This window comes from Stigmatopora nigra, chromosome 10 (assembly GCF_051989575.1).
Source record: "Stigmatopora nigra isolate UIUO_SnigA chromosome 10, RoL_Snig_1.1, whole genome shotgun sequence".
Lineage (NCBI taxonomy): Eukaryota > Metazoa > Chordata > Actinopteri > Syngnathiformes > Syngnathidae > Stigmatopora > Stigmatopora nigra.
In genome coordinates, this window is record NC_135517.1 from 903,256 (window position 1) to 928,457 (window position 25,202).

A 25,202-nucleotide genomic window follows, 5' to 3' on the forward strand; every position below is an offset into this window, starting at 1 on the left:
TTGGTCGGCAAAGGGCATCATAACCCGCGAGATGAGACTTTCGGCGTTCCACGGCCGAATCCCGACGCCGTAACGACGGAGATCGATCAACCCGCGTACCTCGCCGCCAAAAATGCACCATTCCGAGTTTTTGTCTCGTTTTTATACGTTTTCTAAACTTTGAGTTGTTGAAATGAACCTGGATCTGATTTTGTTTTTTAGGGAAATCGCTTCTTGGTCCCCCGAGGCTGTACCAAGAACTGCAGGAGCTCCAGCATGACCTCGGCGTGGTAGAAGACGTGACGCTACTGGTGGGCACCCTAGAGGGGACGTACCAGGTAAGGGACTTGTTCCAGGATTTATTTTTACAGCCACGTAAAGACAGATTTTGCATTAAAATTGGCCTGAATATAAGACGACCCCCACTTTTCAAGAGGTTTTGGTTTGACAAAAGACTTTTTGAACACCAAATTAAATTTTTATACAGAAAATTAACGACACTACCCTATCTAAAACAAATTATTATCATAATAATAAATTTGATAGAAAAGGCATGCTATTTTGCCTCATGGAAATCAAGCAAAAACTGTCTATCGTAATATCTGGTGAAGATTTAAATTTGTCAACTAAAGTGCAATTACATTTGTAAATAATAGTCTTCTGCTTTTTAAAATGTGAATGACCCAATTTACTCTTACTTATTATTAAAAAATCACAAAATTGCAGTACCCACATTAAGTGTTCGCTTCGATGATATCTGGCGCCATCTAGCCTTGTTAATGGTTATAATTTCTAGACCCCGAATATAAGACGACCAACACCTTTTCAGTTATATTTCAATGCAAAAAAACACTGTCTTATATTCAGGCCCATAGGCATTCAATTAAAATAGACTTTTTTGCACGGCAACGCGCTGGTAACATAACATAAACTAATTTAAATGAACTTGGATTACGATGCAGACAACTCGGAAATAAATTTAATCTCACCAACATCGGCTTTATGCTCGTATATCAAAATGTGTCTCGTATCTCAAGATAAAGATTTGCTCGAGAATTTACTCATATCTCAAATTGCTCGTATGTCAGGGCACTCGTATGTCGAGGTAGTACTGCAGTTCTATTCTACATGATTATACGGCCACCATATATGATCATTGCCAATGTATATATACATATTTAGTTGATTGTCCCCACCCAGTCCAAAGCAATCGGACATCCACCGCTGTAAAACATGTCGAATAGACACCACGGCTTATCCAAATGGTTCCGTTCCTTTAAGAGCGTCTTCCATCTCGTCTTCTTGAACAACAAGGAGGAGGAGGATATGTGGCCCCCCGACGGCAGACTCATATTTGATATGCCGACACTCCGCCCGTTGCGTTCAAATCAGGACGCTTCCCAGCAGTCTACCGCTGACAGCCGCGTCCCCAAAAAAAATCAAAAAAATAAAAATTGCCATCCCAGAAGGGCCACCGCAACCTTGGCTGGTGCGACTCGTCATCCTCCGGAGAACCAATCACGTCTCGCGTCTGGAAATGCTTCCTTTTGATGGTCCCGCCTTAAAGGGGTCCTGGTTTTTTTTTTTTTTTTGAACTTGCCGTCTTTTTGTTCTACCTTCAACAGAACCTGAACACCACGGTGGCCCAGGATTGGTGTCTGGCCCTGCAGAGGCTGATTCGGATCAAAGAGGAGCAGATCCAGAGCGCCAACAAATGCCGTTTGCGCCTGCAGGTGCCCGGAAGGCCAGACAAGTCAGTACACACTAACCCACACACTAACAAACACACACTACCTCACACTTTTTAATCTGAAAATGTTACATCAAGGGTGTCAGACTCGGGTTGCTTCGTGGGCCGCTTTAACGTCAACTTCATTTCAGGTGGGCCTGACCCATTTTAGATAGAATATTTAGATCTTATTTATAAATGAATTAAAAGCCCCTGAATATTTCGTTTTTTATAGATCTGAAACAATGTTTATTTTAGCTCTTTTAAAATATATTTTTAGATTTTCCAAAATGATTTTTGAACTAAAAACAGTAAAAATGGCTTAAAAAATGACAATTTTTGATTTAAAAGGGGGAAAAAATCTGGAAATACATCTATACTCTTCATTTGAATTTGATCCTAAAACAGAAAGTAGGCACTGATGGTAGACTTTCTGGGCCACACAAAATGATGCGGCGGGCCAGATTTGGCCCCCGGGCCGCCACTTTGACACCAGTGTGTGTAAGATGGTGGTACAAGTGAGTTTTTTCATGTTTTAAGAACGTTTTATTCATTCATAGACGCCAAAATACATTTTGTTTAGCATTTTATCTGTTTATCTTTTCTCAATTTTCAAATAAAAGACCGTATCGGCCACATTGTCTTGCGTTATGGCGTTTTGTGCATATCAAGTCTAATTTATGCGCATATAAGCCTTACCCTTAATTCAAGTCATCATTTTTATAGCTACAAATACGGCTTACATGCGAGAAAATATCAAGTGCGGCTTATATGCCAGAAAATATGGCTGCCACGAGATAGGAACTGGATTTGGAAGTCTGAAATAGCCGAGAAAAAGTAATATAATCGTAGTTGTACTGCATCAGGTGACGAAAGAAAGAGTTGGCTGTTAAGGTGGGATTGCTGGAGGGGTCAACTCCGAAAAGGGACCCCCCCTTTTGTTTGCCACGGTGATGGATAGACTGACAGATGAGGTGAGACGGGAAGCTCGGTGGAATAGGAATGCCTGCAGATGGTGTTGTGAGCTACAGGACGAATGCTGTCTGCTCTAGAAAGGAGAAGTCACAAGAGAGAAGAGGGGGGGGGGGGACACCGGGAAGGGAAGGAAGTTACAAGGAGTCGATGGAAAGAAGAAGGCCTTCAAGAAGCTGGGGGCCGAGCAGGAGGTGCAGTGTGTAGGTTTCTCCTGCCATGAGAAATTGTCAGTGACGTTGAAGGGAAGGAAAGGTCTCTACGAGGGAAGCCACCAGGGAGATGGATACCTACCAGACGGGAGGCGGAGCTTAAAGGACTGGAGAAGATTGATTTCCGAAAAAGACATGGAGGGATTTCCCCGCGAGGGAACGGGATATTTTTCCAGGTAGCCTGACTTTGTGGATCTGGCAATGTAACGACTGGTGGATTGGACTTGGGTGATAGCATTGTTCGTTTGATAGTGTATTTCTCGCATATAAGCCGTATTTGTAGCTAAAAAATGATGAGTGAATCGAGGGAACGGCTTATATGTGCATAAATGAGACTTAAAATGCACAAAACTGCAAGGCGACAAAGACAAAATCCAAGACAATGTGGCTGATATGGTCATTTATTTCAAAATAAAGAAACAAATGAAGGATTAAACACTAAACAAAATGTTTTTTGATGTCTAGGAATGAAATTTAAGGAAAAAATTAACTGTATTTTGCATAAAACGGGGAAAAACATATTTTTTCCTGCCATTGGTCGCCCATCTTACCTTGGGATGACAAACTAGAGCACTAAGGACACATTTCCTGGTTGTACTGGTCACATGACTTCCTTTTTGAATATATCTATGGGCAGGCCACACCCCTTAGGAATCTAGCAATTGATTTAATCTCAGATTGGTGGTTTTTCTTAAGATTTTTCCTTCGAAATAACACTTTTGTATCCCTATTAAAACATAAAATACAAAATAACAACAATTTTAATGTAATTTTAAGGCTTCTATGCGAAAAAAAATGTCTGTGAACCTGATTTTGTCAGCAACTGTTTACAATTTGTCTCGTCGACTTTGTTTGGCCTTAAAGCAATCCCACTAAGGGTAACGAGCACCTGGAAAAGACAATAGATTGAACACTAAAATGGCCGCCACTCCCCGTAAACACGCACGACTTCCAGTCCCCCGAGACGAGCGCAAAGTAAGTGTGGAAGTGGAGGAAAACAGCCAAGTCAATTTCCCCCTCGGTAATAGAAGCAAGCCCGCCGGCAGCGTTACGACGTCATTTGCGCCTGCCGCCGGGGCCGGGGCGCCGTAGTCAACCTGTTCTGACGCCACCCGCGGCGCGGCCGTGGCAGATTTGAAGGCAAGTGCGGAAACAGCGGGTGAGCTCGCCGAGGTGCGCAAACAAAACCCATTTTGCTTTTATTTGCCTTGGCTTGGGAATCCAACTGGAAACATTCCACGGGAATCAACCGGAATCAACCGGAATTTACATTTGAAAGCCTCAAGTAGCCATCGTTAACACGGAAATACGCATTTTGACGTGTTTTTTTACGCACATGCTAACTGAAACTAGAGTACCCGGAGAAAACCCATGATGACCAGATAGCCTAGCATGCATTTTTTTGGAATGTGGTGGGAAAGCGGAGTACCCGGAGAAAACCCACACAGGTTACCTAGCCTAGTATGCTGTTTTTTGGATTGTGAGAGGAAAGTGGAGTACCCAGAGAAAACCCATGCAGGTTAGCTAGTCTAGCATGCATGTTTTTGGAATGTGAGAGGAAAGCAGAGTACCCGGACAAAACCCACACAGGTTAGCTAGCCTATTATGCATTTTTTTTGGATTGGGAGAAAAGCGGAATACCCGGAGAAAACCCACGCCGTCCAGCTAGCCTAGTATGCATTTTTTTTTTTATTGTGAGGAGAGCAGAGTACCCAGAGAAAACCCACCCCGGCCAGGTAGCCTACCTAGCATGCATGTTTTTGGAATTTGGGAGGAAAGCAGAGTACCCGAAGAAAACCCACACATGCCAACTAGCCTAGCAAGGATATTTTTGGAATGTGAGAGGAAAGCAGAGTACCCGGAGAAAACCCATGATGGCCAGCTAGCCTAGCATTTGTTTTTAAAATACAGTAAAAATGCAGTAAAATACAGTAAAAATGCAGTAAAAATGCAGTAAAAATGCATCAAAAATACATTAAATAGCAGTAGGAATGCGTTAAAAATGTGTTACAAAACGTTTAAAAAGCGTCAAAAATTACACAAAGATTTTTTCACATATATAATGATGAAATAAGAACGCTTTCCAAGAAAGATGGAAATGATACTAATAAAATATACGCACGTATTGAAAACCTGTTGTTGTGCTTCAGTGTGATACATTTACATGATTTACCTCTGTATTCGTTGTAGCGTTACATGATATTGTTTAAAAAAAGAAATGAAGGCATCTGGCACGTAAGAAGTTTTGTCCGAAGAATTGTTTATTCTCGTTTCATTTTTCAACGCCGTCAGCCGTCAAGCTGGAATAAAAATACATATGGGATGCCTCGTAGATTTTAAACTAAATTCTTTTTCCCTCTTTTCCTTTCCAAAAAAGCCTGAATTTGTTTTTGTTTTTGTCTCCTCCCTCCCAGCAAATCTCACAAATTCCCCAAATGCAAATGCGAGTGAGAAAAGTCGAATTATTATGCTGACTTTTCCTCGAGACGTTGTTTTGGGGCCAATTTTTTTGGAATATTTATTAGTGTATTTTATTCTTTGGTTCTCATTTGTCTGGCACGCACGCCGCCCGGCAGCGACTGTGACACCAGGGCGATTGGTCGTAACCTTTTGCCAAAGTAAGACAGCCCCAAACTGAGACATTTGGAAGGCTTCTGTTTATTTAAAAAGGCAAATAACAAAAATGAAGTTTTCAGGCAAGACGGCAGGCAGATGGTTTTTGAGATTAGTTGTGCGGCAAGTTCTTGTTTTTTTTTTGCATTTAAAGAAGCAGGGTTCATTTAAAAAAATGAATATGTTTATTTTTTGAGATGCCATGTGGTGCCAATCTTATTTTTTGGAAGATTTTACATACTTGTAAATAGACAATGCAAAAAAAAAATGAAATTCAACGACAATTGGGCTTTTTTAGCCATTTTGTTTTGTTTTGTCATTGTTAACAACTTTTTTTTTGAAGTTTTCAGTTATATTTTTTGATCAAAACTACACAATACTTACCAAAAATAACTGAATATAACACTTAAATCAAGTGTTTGTGTCGTAGTGATTTCTGACAAACCCTGTGGGAACTGATTTAATATTTTCTGGATTAAAAAAAAATAAAAATAAAATAAGATGCTAACTGTCATAGCAACAAAACTAAACAAAAGAAAGAGCCTACCTTTTGTTTCCATGCTCTCGCCCATTAAATTCAAAACAGTTTTTTTTGTTGATTTTTTTTTTACAAATAAATACTTGGAAACCTTTATTTGAACAGAATGCTTTTATTTTCATAATAACAACAACACACGAAAATAACAACAAATCGACAAACCAAAAGTCAATAAATAATAATAATAATAAAGTCCGGTTTTGACCAACAACTTGTAAAAAGACACTTTTAGCCGCCATCTTGGAAAATGATCAAAAAAAAAAACAATCAGACAAACAACCAATCACTCATAACTAATAGCAATTTAGCATATACTTAGCATAGCATGCATGTTTTTAGAATGTCAACCAGAGTACCCGGAAAACCCTCATTATACCCCAAGGAGTACATCCAAAGTCCACACAGTACAGACCAACCCGGTATCGAACCCACGACCCCACCACTGCAAGCCCAATACACTCAACCCCTCCCCCAAACCATCAAATTCCAGGCCAAGAATCCCCCCCCCCCCCTCCCTGAGGCCCTGTTGGAACTTTAAGGTGAAGCGTTAGTTAGTCTGAGGCCAGGATTGGCTGCGGAACATCAAGTGTCCAGCTAGCCTTGTCGCTAAGGGCGACTTAGCTCCATTTGGGCCTGCCTGACCATTAGAAGCCACTTGACTCCACATCTAAAGAATGAAGGTCAGGCGGGGCTCGTCGTAGCTGGTGATGAAATTCAACCCGCACACACCGAGGAACGCCGCCCGATTTACGGCTTGCGGGCCGTGTGATTGTCACCAGCCGTGGTGAATGACCACGACGCGGCCGCAACGGAGCGCTTCGGAGCGCTCCCGAGCGACGAGCGCCGACAGAAAATTCTCTGTATTAAACTTAAAGTCCCATGAAATGAAAAATGTTCATTTTTTTTCCTTCTTTTTCTGTCACCGTGCCGCATAAAAAAAATTCTCGCCATCAAAGTCTTCCCAGTGATGAAAATCGGGGGTAGGGGGGATGCCCCGTCAAAATAAAAGCGGCTTTTTGGGTTAGAAAAAAAGTGAAATGTATTATTATGATGATTTGACCAAAAGTAGCGGCAAGGGAAGACGTTTCTGTGACCTCATCTCACGCTGGCATTTGGCGAGTGTTTGGAAATCGATCAAAATCTGGAGAGGCGGGGACCCCACTTATCCCCCGCGTGACCTTGGCTAAACCTTTCAGTTGGCCCCCGCAAATAAACCACAAAAAATCATTTTTTATATGGACAGAAGGACTTTATTTTGTTATTTTGCAGGCTGAAACTTCAAGTAATAACACAAAACGACTGTATTTTCTGGACTATAAGTCGCACTTTCCCAACGGTCAGCAGCAAAATGTATTAGTTTTAAAAAGTAACTTTTTTGTGTGGTTTTTCTCCAGGTCTGGCCGTCCCGTCAGCTTTATGGTGGTCTTCAACACCCCCAACCCACTCAGTAAGATCTCCTGGGTCAACCGCTTGCACTTGGCCAAGATTGCGCAACGTAAGTACCCAAAACACTCACACTCACTCAGAAAAAAGTTTTTATTTCATATTTATATATATTTACTGTTTATTGACAACAGATTTTGGACTTGGCATAGCCGGAAAATGCAAAAATGGCCCTCAAAATATGAATACAGTAATCCCTCGAATATTGCGGCTTCATGACATTGCAGATTTTTTTCTGGAATTTTTTTAAATTAAATTTTTTGGGGGAAATTCATAAAAAATGTGAAAATCCACGCTAAAACTCGCAAGTGGAAGCCACTCCCCTTTCCTCTGACTGCTAATAGCACTAAGCACTGAAGTAAAAAAAATAAATATAAAATTATTAATTTATTATTATTATTTTTTAAGTTCATAAAAATGTGAAAATCCACGCTAAAACTCGCAAGCAGAAGCCACTCCCACTTTCCTTCCCTTGCTAATAGCACTCAACCCTGAGGTAAAAAAAACCATTAAAACATTAATAATTATTATTATTATAATTTTTGAAGTTCATAAAAATGTGAAAATCCATGCTTAATCTTGCCCGCTTTGTACTCCGCAAAAAAAATCTACTTTTTTAAAACGTTTTTTGGTTTATCCTGGCCATATCTTATCTACATAAACCGCGCTAATCGAGGGATTACTGTACTTGTTCTTAAATGGATCTCAAGAGTCCGCTATACTTTGTTAATGGTCTTAAAAGAACTAGCTTGAAGCATTGCCTAATTAGCCCGGCTAGGGCATTCTGGGACAAGAATGTGTCCCCCCCCCCCCCCCCCCCCCCTCCCGCTAAGTTTGGGGTCTCCGACATTGACGGCGTTGAGCCCAAATGCATTATGGGAGGGCCAAAAAAGGGACGGGAGATGTTGCCATGATTGAGATGTGCAATCAGCCCCACCGCGGGGGGACAGAGAGGGTCGGCAGGGAGGTTTGGGGGGGTTTGGGCACGTTGGCCCAAGGCTGCTTAGCTCAAATTGCCACTCAAGAATCATTTTCCCGGAATTATAATGGCGTAATGCTCCATTATCTTAGTTTAAGGCCAATTAAAATAGGGAAGTGGGATCGAGGATCACATCATTTAGGGAAAAATAAAATTATGAATAAAACGGAGGCCTTTTTTTGCCTATTTCTATCAGGATAAAAATTCATGTTGGTAAAAGTTTAAACTAATTATTCTTATGAAAATGTTTGCCTATTACCAGCCTGATAAAAATTCATAATGGAAAAGGTCTAAATTAATTATTATTCTGAATTGTTTTTGCCTATTTTCATCAGGATAAAAAATCATATTGGTAAAGGTCTAAATTAATTATTATTCTGAAAATAATCTGCAAAATATCTTTTCAATAAATATAGAAAAACTTTTGTTGTCCAAAAATTTGCCTTTTTAAAATATATTTCATTCCTATTAAGAAAAACGATGCTATTTAATTAGTATAGGTCTAAATTAATCATTCTTCTGAAAAATATCTTTTCAATAATTATAAAAAAAATAAAACCCAAATTTTGTTGTCCAAAAATTTCCATTTTTTTCTTTGTTTATTTCCAATAAAGGAAAACAATGCTATCTATTAGTAAAGGTCTAAATTAATTATTATTCTGAAAATAATCTAATAAATATCCTTCAATAATTATAAAAAAAAATATAACTCGATTTTTGTTGTCCAAAAATTAGCTTTTTTCCCAATAAAAAAACACAATGCTAATTTTTAGGGAATATTTTATAATATTATACATTAGCATTATTTACATCATAAAACATTTGTATTTTAATCTGAAAAGATTTTTCAAATTATTTTTACACAAAAAAACTAAAATTAATCCCTTTTTTAATCCTTTTACTAACATAATTTTTGATCCCGATATGCTGTAAACAGGCAAAAACAAAGGTCACCTATTTTTCTGACAGACAGCGCCAACGCTCTCAGACAACCCGCACGCACGGCAACCACGTCCGGCAAAGCCACGGACGGCGTTGCCTTCCAATGTGGTATTTTTCATCAGCGAGGGAAGGATTGGGGTCGCCATGACGACCGGGGGGCTTCAAACAACGGCGGCTTAACCTGCCGTGTAACTTTTATCCGTCCTCTTTTGTGCTCGTCAAACACATCTATTCCATAAATCCACTCATTTTTACCACATTTATTTTTTATTTCGCCGTCCGAGCCAGCGAGCGCTGAAAGCCGCCGCGGAACAAAAAAAAAAATGCTTTTAGCAAAAGCGTGCGCTTGAAGGATGTTTGCACGACCCTGAATTGAATGTCAAACGATTACGATTATCACACACGTACGCACACCCACGCATCCCGCCGTATAGGCCCCGCCCCTTCCCCCTCTCACGCATTCGCCACGCTCAAAACGTGAGAAATGTTTACGATGAGTAAACATGATCATAGATTCAATTAAGAAATCCCACACTGGCATTATTAATAGAGATGGTATTTAATTAGTCGATAATTTTTTTTCGTAGACGATCAATCTTTTTAATCACAGGTGTAAAAATGTGGGTATGTTAAGATTCTCTCGCTACGTTTGTCCAAACCGTGTGTCGTAGGGAGTTGAATTTTTTTATGGTGGTTGGAAACGGCTGTTGGATCCTAATAGACTAATTAATTAGATCACAGGTGTCAAAGTGGCGGCCCGGGGGCCAAATCTGGTTCGCTGCAGCATTTTTTGCGGTCCAAGAAAGTCAATATGAGTGCCAAATTTCATTTTTAGGATCAAATTAAAATAAAAGTATAGATGTTTATTAAATTTCCCGATTTTCCCCCTTTTAAATCAATAATTGTCATATTTTAATCCATTTTTTCAGTTTTTAGTTCAAAAATCATTTTGTAAAATCTAAAAATATATATTAAAAAATGCTAAAATAAACCTTGTTTTTTATCTATAAAAAACGGAATATTTAGTGCTTTTAATCCAGTTATTTTAATCCATTTATGATAACAAAATATCTAAATATTATATCTATATTACTTTGCTTCAAATGATTATTCATTGCAATTGTTAAAAGTTATGGCAGTCATTATTTTCATTCAGAATTTATTTATTTGTTTTCTCACCAGAATGATTTCAAGTTAGGCTCCGATTTTTTTTATCATCTTTAAAACTCATCTTGACCTGGTGACCTTTTACTCCTGATTATAGTAGTATCATTTGCATTTCATGTTTTTATACATCAGGTTGCATAAAAGATGATTTAAACAGGCGTTAGTAGTAGCCTTAGATGATATTTGTTTGGATTTAGGAGTTGATCTAATTGCCTGACCGAGGTCAAAATATTGATATTTTTACCAGCTAAGCAACCTTCAAGTTTGGAATTCCTCTCTCTTAACGGATTTATTTTCTCATTCCGAAAGGCATACTCTACAAAATATATATCTTCTTAATATAGTGAGCTTTTTGTGTGACTTTGAGCTGGAAAACGGCGTCCACAATTACTAGATAACTGCTGCCAACTAGTGGACACAAGTGGAATTGCAGTTTATCCACCAATTGTTTATTTTAAAACAAAAACTAGATTCCGATGGATTTCAACTCGATAAGAGAACCTTGAACTGTAATATTGCGGAATCTATATTAAAAAAAAAAAAGTCAAAACGTCAAAAACATCGTAACTTGAGGACTCCCCCTGCTGGCATTTGCCGTTACTGTCACTTTGAACATAACTCAATTTAAAACAGCCAAGTTGAAACTACAGAAAAACATCGTAAACGTCAAAAACATCGTAGGTCGGAGACATCGTAACTTGAGGACTCCCCCTGCTGGTCTATGTCGTTACTGTCACTTTTAACAAAACTATTTAAAACAGGCAAGTGGAAACTACAAAAACAATGTCGTAAACGTCACAAACATCGTAAGTCGGAGACATCGTAACTTGAGAACTCCCCCTGCTGGTCGATGCCGTTACTGTCACTTATGCCACCTTGTTTATTTACATCTCTCTTTTAAATTCATTCAATTATAATTATTTATTGTCATTGTAGTAGCCTACGGAATGACTGTTATGGGGACATTGTGTGTGTTATGTGTGTGTTTTGTGTGTGTCATGTTGACTTTGAGCACTTTGGCGGACAAATTTCACATAAAGTTAATTGGGGGCATTTTGTTCAATTAAGGCCAAAGTGTGAGTGGCCCTAATTGGAAACGTGCTGATTTTCAGGTCAGCGTCTTGAGGTTAGCCACCGCCTGTCCTTGCCCTCTTTAAAATATTTATACAAATAACATTAAATCATGTATTCATTCCATTTTAATTACGGCGCCCGCCCGCCTGCCGATGGGTGGCTTTTTTTTTTTTCTGGGCGGACGCGCTGGGTCACAGATGCCTTTGCGTAATTGCCATCAGGAAAGCTGACATTAAGGCCTATTTATGGCCTATCCATGCTCGTCACTAGCGACTGTGTCACCGCCGCCACGTTTGTCCTTGTAGAACAAATACGTTCACGTGAATCCCCGCATCGACGTTTCCATTCCGTAACGGCGGGCGCCTCGTTCGGGTTGTCCTTCGCGGCGGCGGCGGCACGGGCGGATGAATAAAACGTGCTTTAAATTCTCTGTAAGGTCGCTTCTTTGCTAAATACGGGAAATTGTTTTGAAAACCATAGCTGTATCTCTGGGAAAATGAATTCACAATTTTTTTTGGTGATTTTTGAGCCATTTTAGGTGTGCTTTTTGCATGGTAACATGCTTGTAACATAACATGATTTAAATTAAATTTTGGGGAAATCCCTAAAAAATTGCCAGGCTCCGCCCAGTGCTCATAGAGACATTACACGATGCTCATATATCAAAATTTGTCCATATCTCAGGGTAAATATTTTCTCTAAACTTTACTTGTATCTCAAATTGCTCGGATGTCAAGATAAATATTTTTTCCCTAAATTTTACCCATTTTCTCGTATATCAAATTGCTCGTATCTCAAATTGCTCTTATCTCAAATTTTACCCGTATCTCAAATCGCTCGTATCTCAAATGGCTCGTATCTCAAATGGCTCGCATCTCAAATTTCTCGTATCTCAAATTTCTCGCATCTCAAATAGCTCGTATCTCAAATGGCTCGCATCCCGAATTACTCGTATCTCAAATCACTCGCATGTCAAGGTATCCCTGTAATTTTAACGACTTCATTTCGAGTCTTTTTTTTTTTTTACAGACCCCGCCCCCACTCATTGGAAGAGTCCATCGCCTTTGTTCGCCCTCTCTCAATAACAACAACAACAACAATCTTGCGTCAGAAGTCCGATTAAAAATAGATTTTTGGCTGCAAAAGGACAAAGTTGAAAAGGTTTTATTGGTGTCCTTGTCCAAATTTGGGGACGCCGCAGTCCATTTTCGGGGGACGGTAGCAAGCGTTCCCGATTTAAAAGGCGTCCCCGCAGAAGGTGAACATTTTATAAAGGAGACTTTTGTAGACTTCAGGCAGAAGAAGCTCGCCTTAAAGTCGTATTTTATGCCGCTTAATGAGACAGTAATCCGTCTCGTATTCTTTCTTGTGGAGGTTGAAGAGTTGAAAGGAGGAGAAAAAAATAAAAGTTCCCGTTGGTGAGGCTACGGGACGCGCTACACGTCCACGTTCGCTCGTTAATGTTGTTTACTGTTATTCATCATCATTACGAGCTTGGGAAGGAAGACTGAAGGTCAAGGCTAATTTGCACTCGCCGCTGTCCGATACCTTCGTCTATCGTGACCGTTGGCTACACTCTTAGGACTGAAGGGGGCGCTGTGATGCTCTAAAATGGTCTTTTCCGAAAGGGGAGGCATTTTGGTTGAGTTTGAATTGGCCGAAAATGGATCAATTTCAATGACCGACAATAAGATAACGTATTTTTTTCGCATATAAGCCGTATTTGAAAAAAAAAATGACTGAATCAATTACGACTGTCAGTAGATGTCGGCAAATTAACATGTACTATTTGTGGTTATTTTCTGTTTTGCAGGAAGAAAACAAACATTACTGAATGAATGAGTTCCTTAGGATATTGACCTGAATAATCATTCATACAGAATGAGAAATTGCAAAATTAAGCCATTTTAAGGGGGCGGCTTATACATGAGAAATATTAAAATTCAACCATTTTAAGGGGCCGGCTTATACGCGAGAAATTGTAAAATTCGACCATTTTAAGGCAATTTTAAGGGGGCGGTTTACACACAAGGTGGCTTATATGCCAGAAAATATGGTAAATGAGTACCCACCCCAAAAAAATTATGTAAAACATCATTTATTTATACATGTAAGGTTGTAAATATATTTGGGTATCTTTTAATGATTGTGTCCTTTTTCAGGCGAGGAAAACTCTCCCGGTTGGCTGTCCGGCGAACACGAGGACAAGACCACGCCCCCTTTTTGGGGTCCACTGCTGGTTTGTCACATGCCCGTTTTTGCAACCAAGTCCCCCGACAGAAAGGTCAGTCTTTCCCATTTGAAGCTATTTTACCAAAAAATGCTAATGCTAAAATAAGTCCAACTGACGGCTAAAGAGGAATAAAACTTTATTTTCCGCCTTTTAACAAAGAAAAAGGACTTGAGCCAATTGTGAGCCTTTATTTTCAATTGATGGAAAGTCTTTTGCACGTCCGGCGACCCATCGATCAAACCCGCGGCACATTTGAGTGCTTTTAGGAGTGGAAACGTTGGGAAATTCCATCGGAAAAGACATTTTTTTTCAGCACCTTTTCAATCCGTCTAATGTAGTCGTGAGGTGGGGGCGCCGCTGAGTCACCTGAAAGGGTTGTTACAAAGCCATCACGCAATTATCTTAATGGCCGCCGGACATCCCGATGTAAATCAATGTTTCCACTTTCGATTCAGTTTTGGTGGTGTCAGCCGCGCAGTCTTGAAGTTCGCTGTTCGAATCCGGGTAAACGAAGGAGTGCTCCACTTAGAATTTTTTATGCTAGTCGCCATTTTACTTTTCGAGGCGGTATTAGACCAGAAGTTCATTCATTTTCTGAAGCGCTTATCCTCACAATATTTAATGCATTTATGATACACATTAGGATTGTTTGATAAAAATATGTTACACTATGTATTTATACATATTAGATTTTCTGTAGGGTTTGAATACACTTTTATTTCATAGCGCAGATCGAAATACGTTGATAACTCAAATATCGTGGTTAATGTAGACCAAACATGGCCGCGATGGTTGAAAAATCGCAAAGTATATTTACCCTTGTTATTTTTTTAGCGTGGATTTCACATTTTTACGAACTTCATAAAAATATCATAGAAAATCATTTTAAAAAATTAATGACGGAAAGAAATTGTAGTGAATTTGCGATAATCGAGGGATCACTGTAAATCTTCTTGCTAGCATAAAGGCTATTTTGTTCAACATTACTTTAAATGATTACTCAAATTAATTAATTGAGAAACTAATCAGTTACTTGTTGTTTTATAGTGTGTCAAGTACAAATTAACACATTACCTTAGCTAACTCTACATTTAGCATGTTGCTACATGAAGTAGTACATAACAGTATCTGCTAGCATTGCAATTAGCCATTTGTGACGATTGTTAGCCTTGTGATAGCTAACTAACATAATATTTAACAAAAGTTTCACCCTTACACTAATATAAATTATATTTTTTTAATGAATTTCGCAAACAAGTTTACCAAAATCAAGTTATTCAAGGCTTAATCAATAACCACCAGAGGGCAGTGTATCCACCAAACCCATAAAACTCAATAAAACGCTTTAAAAACAAATAATTAAATCAAATGACCATCCAAAAATCAAATTACAATGTTTTTATTGAACTTATTAACTATTCGCAACATCACTCACTAGACCACGCCCCCTTAGATTCTCCCACAAAACCTTCAAGTCGTGTTTTGAGCTACGCTAATGACACTTAAAACGTTTTTGTTGATTTCTGGACAATGTCATGGCCGTTGTTTTTCCTTTTTTTAAACTTATTTATCTTTAGCAAAGCCCACAAAATCCACAGCGCCCAGGTATCCATCTTTTTTTTGCGGGTTTGTCGTGCCTCCATCTTGCCTCGTCGATGGAGCGATTAAAGGGAGGCGCCGGGTTTAAGCCGCCGCCCTCAAAAACGGGTCGCCCTGGCGGATTTAGAGAGCCGGGGTGCCGGCGTCCAATCGCAGATGGATTTATGAAAGATGAAAGAAGATTTGTGTAGCAAAAGCGCAGATGTTATGAACAAAAAAAGGCTTTAAAAAAGAAAGGAATGGCTGACTAGCGTTTTATATCTTAAGATTGGTCTTTCTGTTTTATGGGAAGGTCGAATGTTCGGGTTTTTGTCGACTTTAGATTCAAAACCCAAAATTATTGAATTTTCCAATTTCTGCTAGGCTTTTATGACCCAAAAACGTGTCAAAACGTTTCTGCTCACCTCATTAAATTTGACATTTAAAGAAGAAAAAGTTGGCTCACGAGCCCACCCAAGTTAAACGCTGGTTAATTCCGAACGTCTCGGCTCTTCTATTGATATAAAAAATCATATTTCAAAATGTCTTCAAGCTTAGTCAAAGGAATGTGTTGAATATATTACTTGAATGAAGCCTGTATTTGATCTCCTTTAACCTTTATATTATGGGATCCAAGCAATGTTCCATTCTATTTGACTTTAAATATAATAAAAGAGCCTGATTGGTTCAACTAAGAGTAATATTTTAATGATTTTTTTCAGGGAATAATACAGCATTGGCCCGAATATAAGACGATGTTTTTGGCATTGAAGAAAAACTGAAAAAGTGGGGGTCGTCTTATACTCGGGGTCGTGATATTATATCTATTCACAATGCTAGGTGGCACCAGATATCATTAAATTAAATGCTGAATTCAATTTGACTTATTGTAATGATCCGTGGCGATGAAATACACGTCTAGAGCGCCAGTCTTGGTTCTGTTTGGTCGCCGTGGCGACGGAGGAGGACTGCAGGGGCCATTATGACATCACTGCACTTCTCTATCTTGACAGCTAGCCTATCAGGAGTTAAACATCACACTCGCCTCCTCGCGTCTCCTCTAGCTCTCATCATTGTCTCGGCATACCACTTTGAGTCGGGTCTTTGATGCCTTTGCGAGGGGGGAGGGGCTTAGACGCCGTTGGAATTTGAATGGCGGCTCCAAACGACCGCGGCGTAGACGGGAAGTGGCGACCTTGACGAGTTCTAATCTTTGTTTAGGGCGGTGGTGTTAAACATAAGGCTCCCGGACTGGATTGTAGCGTAGCGAAGCTGTGGCTCGGGAGCCAAATGTGGCTCTCTGAGTAGCTGCTAACCTGTGAGCTAAAATAGGATTAATTTTTTGCGAAAATGGGATATATTTTTAGCTAAAAGAGGATAGATTTTCAGCTAAAATAGGATATATTTTCACCAAAACTAGGATATATTTTTTGATAAAATAGGATATATTTTTTGCTAAAATAGGATATATGTTTAGCTAAAAGAGAAATATATTTTTAGCTAAAAGAAGATATATTTTTAGCTAAAATTGGATACATTTTTGGCTAAAATAGGATATATTTTTTGATGAAATAGGATATATTTTTAGCTAAAATAGGATATATTTTTAGCTAAAATAGGATTAATTTTACAAAGAAATATTTTGATTATTAATATTTGGATTATAAAATATGGTGACATTTGGCGTCTTTTTAATATTTTTGTGTGCTTGTCTTTGATACTAGACTTTTTTTGCACTTTAAAATTAGTGAAATGACTTAAAAATATCCACATTTTTGTGTATTTTGACTTTTAAATTAGAAGTTAAAGAGCAGTATTTGAAAATATGAATTGTTTATGGCTCTCTCCATCAAAGAGACTCCCAAAGAGTGCCAGTTTTGTCATGAAAAAAAAATTACTTTCCATTTTGTTGCGAGTTTTTTCATGGAAAAAAAATCCCATTCCATTTTTAGAAAGGCTTGGAACTCCATCATTTTTGGTGGACCGGTGCGTCGGCCCGCGTAGGCCGGCGGCGGCGACGAGGGTGGCGGTGGGGGTGCCGTCACTACTCAATTGCCACTTAATAAACAGTGGAAATTTTCTATTAGTGCTTGTTAGAGCGTGTAAAGTATGTTGTTGTGTGGAAGCGGCGGGCCAGGATGGGGCGCCGTTCTCGGATTGGAATTGGAAAGAGTGCACTTTCATAGGCTGTCATTTTGGAATGACTTCAGAAAATGGCTGACCCAGCCAGTTAGATTCGGGACACTAATGATCCACCGTGTCCTCAGATGATAGTCAAAACTTGGAGGGACGTGTACACTGTAAAAAGTTCTTTTTTGGTAAGGGCTGTTTATAGCGTATTTCCTCATAGAATCCCCATACTACAATTATTGCAGTTTTTTGTGTGTTGCTATGGAAAAAAATTACAATTATTGCAAGTTTTGTGTGTTACTATGCAAAAAAACGACAATTATTTAGATTTTTTTGTGTCGCTATGGAAAAAAATTAATTATTGCGATTTTTGTGTAGCACTGTGGTAAAAATAATCAGTTAATTCATCTCAATTGATTTTTCAAACCACTCATTTAAACGTTTTATATTTGAACATCATATCATTTTTATATTTTATTGCTTTAGTCCTTGGCCAGGGCGGAAAAGTTTGGCGGAGAAACGACAAAGGTCGAGGCGGATGCGGCGGGATGGGGGGGCGGATCAGTGGGCGTCGCCCGTGGTTGGAGAAAGCGCTGACCTTTTTTTTTTGTTTACAAACACATCCCGGAGAAGGGAAAAGGGGGCGTGGCCCGTTCGCCAAAGAGGACCGTCCGTCATCTGTGATGGATGGCGGTCGGAAGGGAGGATGACGGCGAAAGGCGGGACGCCATTTTATTTTATTGACAAAAAATTGCTCCAAATTATTTTTTTCACATTTTTAAGGAAACAGAAACATTTACAAACATTATTATTTTAACATTATTCGAGGATTATTTTTACAAACAAGTATTTGGATTATTTTTATTGGTGTACTGTCCCTTTAAAAATACATAAAACTCTTAAAACAACAAAACAAAAATAAAAAAAACAATTATTTGTCAGTATATTAAGAGTATATATGATTTTTTGTTAACTGTGATTTTATTGGTTGCCATTGACGACGCTAGAAGTCCAATCCATTTTCACTTATTTATCATTTTAACCGATAATATAAAAATGACAGTATAATCAAAGAAATGAAAAAATAATGCACTTCTAATCATGCATTTTAATGGAATAAAAATAGTCCCTTACTTGATAAACCTTAACAATTTTATACCTTAACAAAAAGCAAAAAATAATGTTTTAATGAAGAAAAATATCTCAAAAATATTTTTGTAGTCTTCCATAAAGATCAATAAAAGAGTCAATAACACCCGATTGGTTATGAGCCGCCAGTCGTCATAATATCAAAAATAATAATCGACTATTTTGAGCATCCTCACTGCACTGCGACTAATTTAAGGGAAGGACTCGTTCCGACACCCCCGCGGACGTCGAGCGCGGTGTCACTTTGACGTGCGGGCGCCCTCCAACGAGGGTGCCGCGTCATCGCTGGCTAACAGGATAAACAAAGTCCTTGGGCCAACACCTGCCGAGCCCAATTCAATTTGGAAAAAGCGACCAATCCGCTGCCTTGATTTGGGTTGGCGGGTAGATTTGGTTCTGTGGAGGCCGGCTTTAAAGAAAAGAAGGTCCTGAAGTGATGTATTAAAAATCAATATTGGTTTTGTCTGTCTTAGCTGGAAGCCGCCATCCACAATCCCGTTCGCTGCGCCACGCTTGGATTCTCGGCCGCCAGCACGTCCTTACCTCAAGGCTTTCTCTGGGTGAGTAAAAGCACCCCCGCGCACCCACTTTCTCATCCCCTCATCCCATCCAAAATCCACCACGAGAGAAAGGAAAGACATTTTTTTGTAGCGTTGGCTTCCACTGACAAACACTGTTTTGATTTGCGTTTGTATTTGAAAGAAAATTACCGTTGGAAAGTGGTTAGTGATTCCGGCTCGCAGTTCTGAGGTCAAGGGTTCGATTCCCATATGGTCCAAATTCTATGGCCTTTGCATGTTCGCCTTAAGCTAGTGTGGGCTTTCTATGGGTGGTCCAATTCCCTCTCATATCCCCCAAAAATATGCATGCTAGGCTAATTGTATGCTAAATTGTCCATTGGAATGCATGTGATTGGTTATTTGTCTCCTTGTGGCCCTCTGATTGGCTGGCCAGGCATTTAGAGTGTACCCTGCCTGCTGACTGTAGTTAGTGGGGATAGGCTCCAGCACCCCACTTGACTCTTGTGGGGATAAATAGTTCAGAAAATGAATGAATTAAAATATCTTTTTATGCCACCCAATAGGCACATATATAAATTGATAGTATTTATTTTTAAGAACCAAAAATATCGAGATAGGGGTTATTTTAGATTAGATTAGAACTTTATTTCATGTCATATTCGGGAAATTTTTTGTTTGCAGTAGTGAGACAGACACAGAAGACATTGTAGACCTAGTTAAAAAAAACTGGAGCCACACACTTTGAAAAAAAACTGCGATTTATAATCCGTCAAATACAGTCGATACCTGTTTATTCACCCATACAAAGCGCTAATATGTATTTCTAAGAATCAAAAATATGGAGGTTAAAGGTCAAAATCGTCCACTTGTGAATAACCAACGGTTAAATAACCAAGACATAATAAAGACTGAGGCGCCATTGTCATTTCTTTCCATTTTTAATGTGCGATACGACGAGTGTTTTGGAGTCGAGAGTGACTCTCCAAGGCCAAAAAAAAAAAAAAAAGAATAAAAAAACGCGGGTAGGGGCTGTCAAATGTTGCTAGGAAACTGCGAGCTGCCTTTGCTAGCGTCAAGGTGGCCGCTCGGACGGAGGTAGGCGCTCTTTCGTCAAGTGCCGCCGTCGTCGTCACCATGCCGGCCTGCCGGGGGGTCTTGTGGGAGTTGAGATGCAGCTGCCCCACCGCCTGCCTGACTGAAAAGGGGAAAAAAATGGAGGGGAAAAACACACAGAGGATGCAGTGTTTATTTTGGGAGTCTTTGTGTGGTGGGCAGCTGATCAGGTAATCCGCTCCTGGCCCAGAAAATGGCCGCAAACCAGCGTAGGCCGCCTTAAAAAAAAGAAGAAGAAAAAGGGAATAAGGATAAGCGTCTTCTTGGCTGTGTTGCTTTTGTTTGGGGATGATGAGTAGCTTACATTTATTCGCAATGCTGATGGTGTTACAAAGAGAAAAGTTGAATGTGTTATTTGTTTATTTGGTGGTTAGGAGAGGGAAGAGGGTGCTGGAGCTGATGACGGACGGGTGTTTAAAAGCTGGGGTTCTGTCTTTGTTCTGATGTCAGAATTTTCAGCAGTTCCAAAACGTCTTCCATTTACGTCATGGAAATTCTCAGAGTTTTAATTCTGTTTTTAATTCAGAGAATATTGTCAGAATTCTGACTTCTTGTAAAAATACTGAGAATCAAGTCAGTCATTTTTTTCTAGTAGCCCAAACTTCATGAAGATTCTCAGAATTTTCCCCAAACAACCAATCACACTCATTATCAGAGGCAATTTAGCGTCCAATTAGCCTAGCATGCATGTTTGTGGAATGAGAGAGAAAACCGGAGTACCCGAAGAAAACCCACGCAAAACCCCGAGACAACATGCCAACTCCACACAGTAAGGACCTACCCAAGCATTGCATTTAGTGTCCATTTAGCCTAGTATGCATGTTTTTGCAATGCGCGAGAAAACCAGGAGTACCCGGAGAAAACCCACACAAGCCCCTGGGCCAACATGCAAACTTCACACAGTAAGGACCCATTTTACATTGTATTTAGTGTCCAATTAGCCTAGCATGCATGTTTTTGGAATGATAGAGGAAATCAGAGTACCCTGAGAAAACCCACACATGCCCCTGGGCCAACATGCAAACTCCACACAGTAAGGACCAATCCGGGCATTTGGTTTAGCATCCAATTAGCCTAGCATGCATGTTTTTGGAAAGTGCGAGCAAACCAAATTACCCAGAGAAAACCCACGCAAAACCCGAGACAACATGCAAACTCCACACAGTAAGGACCCATTGTACATTGTATTTAGCGTCCAATTAGCCTAGCATGCATGTTTTTGGAACGCTAAAGAAAACTGCAGTACCCACAGAAAACCCACATAAGCCCCTCGGAACAACATGCTAACTCCACACAGCAAGGACCCATTGTACATTGTATTTAGCGCTCAATTAGCTTAGCATGCATGTTTTTGGAACGCAAGAGGATATTGGAGCACCCAGAGAAAACCCACACAAATGAGTTGTCCACTCCGTGAACTCGCCAAGAACTCCCATGAACTTTTTCACCCGCCACGAAGAAGAGCGAGCCATCTTTTATGCGCTAATGTCTTTTAAGATTCCACCAGTGGAGCGGCGGGCGCAAACGACAAAGACGGTCGTGAAGGATAATTGATTTGATATTTCTCTTTCGTCAAACTGCTGACGGGCGAGCGAGCGGGCGGGCGGGCAAAGTACGGCCAATCCCAATGCGCGCGCGCCCGCACAATTTCCATCAAAGCACCCAAATAGCTTTCAAACATTTATTTAACTGTTCAGACACGAAAAAAAGCTGCCCACCACCATTTCATGCTTAGGCGACTTCATTTTGCTTGCTTGGACTTTTTGAGACACATACAGACACTTTTTTGTGCGTTTCCAAAGTGCATTTGAATGGTAAATTGAATGCATTTGAAGTACACGCTGAATTGAGTTTGAAAAAAAAATCATCAGTTGGATCAAATCCGGGAAAATGCTGACATTTTGGATCATTTCGAATGACGCCAAGGCCTCAAAATAGTGTGAAAATATCATATTTATGAACTTCAGGGAAGCAATAATGATCTAAAATTTGGATTTTGGCCTAAAATTCAGGATCAAATTCCAACTTTTGACTGCACAAGGTTTTGAAACAATTTATGGTCTCAAAAATAAGTACTTGATTAAATACAGAATCACAATAACTAAGTATTTTTTTACTGGATCATTTTGAACGACACAAGGTATCGGAATAATTGTATACCAAATTTATGATCACACAAAAAACTGGATAAAAATCAGAATTTTTGACCAGTTTGAAACAATTAATTGTCTAAAAAATAGAACTTAATTAAATACAGAATCACAATAACAGAATATTTTTTTTACTGGATCATTTTGAACTACACTAAGTATCAAAATAATTGTCCACCAAATTCACTATCACAAAAACAGGATAAAAATATGAATTTTGACCATGTTTTAACTGCACAGTCTTGAAACTATGAATCGTCTCAAATATAGAGCTGAATCAATTCAAAACTAATTTTTTACTGGATCATTTTGAATTGCGGAAGGTCTAAAAACAATGAATCAAAATAATTGTGGACCAAAATGGAGTACAAAAAAATCCCTTCTCTGTAAAATGTCCTTCCTCCAAACCAAAGCTGACTCCATTTTGACCGGAAGCAATGTTTTCATGCTCCTCCCTCTTTTCTCTGGTAGGTGGCGTCCGGCGGCGGCGGCGGTGGCGGCGAGGACGCCTCCCAGGGCCAGATCGAGATCTTCTCGCTCAACCGACCTCTACCCCGAGCCGTCAAGAGCCTGCAAACGGGTTCGGCCGTCCGCTGCCTGGAGTACGTACCGGAAGCCCCGCCCCCCGAGGAGACGGAGGACGGCGCCGGAAGGCCCCAGCAGGGCCACGGCGCCGCCGTCTGCGTGGGCTTGGACGACGGACGGTGAGTGAGACGTTCCGACCTGAGGTGGCGTGGCGGTGTTTATTTGACTTGGCGCTTTTCAGGATTCTGGTGTACGGCAGCGTGGATGCGGCGGCTCGCTGCCTCTTGACCTTGAGTAACCCCCAGGGCTGCCCCGTGCTATGCCTGAAACATTCGCCTGGATTCCTGTTTGCCGGGCTGCAAGACGGGAACTTGATGCTTTACGGGAGGAAAGATGGAGGTAAGCATATTTTAAAAAAATACATATATATTTGGGGACGTATTAGGGGGAAAGTGTGAATTATAGTTCAGAAAATGCGGTCATTTTATGTCAATATTAGCTTGTTTTGGATATAAGTGGAAGGCAAACTAGGGGAAAAATTTGAAAAATTAAAAATAAATTATACTCCAGAAAATAAGGTAATTTTATATCAATAAATACTAGCTTGATTTAATCATAATAGTACAAGCCGAACTAGGAAAGCAAGTCCGACTTTAAGTCCACAATACAAAGTAATTTTACGTCAATATTAGCTCGTTTTAGCTATAAAAGTATAAGCCATACTCGGGGAAAAAGTGTGCCTTATAGTTCAGAAAATACGGTCATTTTATCTCAATATTAGCCTTTTTTAGCCTTAATAGTTCAAGCCAAACTAGGGAAAAATTGTGAATTATAGTGCAGAAAATACGGTCATTCTACGTAAATATTAGCTTGTTTTAGCTTTAAAAGTAGAAGCCAAACTAGGAAAAAAAATGCAACTTATATTACAGAAAACATGGTAATTATATGTCAATATTAGCTTGTTTTAGCCATAATACGACATACTAGCAAAAAAAAAAAAGCTTTTAATTCAGAATATACAGTAATTTTACGTCAATATTAGCTTGTTTTAGCTTTAAAAGTAAAAGCCAAACTCGGACAAAAAATGTGAATTATAGTTCAGAATATACAGTAATTTTACGTCAATATTACCTTGTTCTAGCTCTAAAAAATAGAAGCCAAAACTGGGACAAAAACTGCAACAAAAACTAGCCTCATTTAATGTCAATATTAGCTTGTTTTAGCCTTAAAAATACAAGCGTACTTTTAAGTACAGCACTCTGAAACGCATCAAAAACGGAGTTCAAAACATCACTCCGACTTAAATCAAGACAAAGTCTACTCCTCTGTCTCTTGCCAACCAAATTTTCCCCCAACAAACAAAGCGAATGCCACAATCAAGCCCAAAATAATGAAAACAAACACGGCGCACTCATCCGGCGGATTGAACTTGTAATGAAGACGCACGCACGCCGATGATGATGATGATGATGATGATGGTCTCCGGTCCAAAGCAGCAAGGGGCGAGCGGCGTTCCCTCCCTCGCCGTCGTTGTTCTCGTCGGCGTGCAAACAACAGCACGCGCCAGACGCCATGTCAGGCTCGCTGAGGCGTTTGGCGCTCCCGTCGGAACACGAAAAAACAAGGGATAAAAAAAAAAAAATCTTCCTACCTGGATGAGATATGGCGGCAAACAGGCACCCGCTGTCCTCACAGCAAGAAAAAGATGATTAATTACACCCGAGCAGAAGAAAGAAAATTAAGAGTCTCCATGATTAATTACACGAGTACAGAAGAGGAATGGCCCCGGTCTTGATGGGGCGCTAGGCGGCCAATCCCTTTTGAGTGGACGAACATGATGATATAGAAGGGCGACAAAAATGAAGAAAATTAAAATACAAGGGAAATAATGCGTTGGTTAAGTGGATAGCATGTCGGTCTCGCAGTTCAGGGGTCGAGGGTTTGATTCCCAAGTGGGTTTTCACTCTGTAGAGTTTGCATAGGCTTGTGTGTTTTTTTTCTAGGTACTCCTACATGGCAAAAACATGCATGCTAAGCTAATAAAAGATTCTAAATTGCCCATAGCTATGATTGGTCAATCTCCTGCCCTGTGATTGGCTGTCCACCAATTCAGGGTGTCCCCCCCTGCCTCAACTGGGATAGCCTCCAGCACCCC

The 25,202-nt window shown here is 39.8% G+C and overlaps 1 protein-coding gene across 4 annotated transcripts in view; it reads left to right on the top strand.

Annotated features, from left to right (window-relative positions):
- Positions 1–25,202, top strand: part of arhgef10la (Rho guanine nucleotide exchange factor (GEF) 10-like a) — a 62,065-nt gene that overhangs the window by 24,128 nt on the left and 12,735 nt on the right. For all 4 annotated transcript variants that reach the window (XM_077726473.1, XM_077726470.1, XM_077726471.1 and 1 more), the window contains 7 exons: positions 202–317; positions 1,605–1,732; positions 7,438–7,538; positions 13,811–13,932; positions 19,212–19,298; positions 22,994–23,226; positions 23,289–23,446. In XM_077726473.1, the coding sequence (XP_077582599.1) occupies positions 202–317; positions 1,605–1,732; positions 7,438–7,538; positions 13,811–13,932; positions 19,212–19,298; positions 22,994–23,226; positions 23,289–23,446 (945 nt within the window). The remainder of the gene's footprint in view (positions 1–201; positions 318–1,604; positions 1,733–7,437; positions 7,539–13,810; positions 13,933–19,211; positions 19,299–22,993; positions 23,227–23,288; positions 23,447–25,202) is intronic.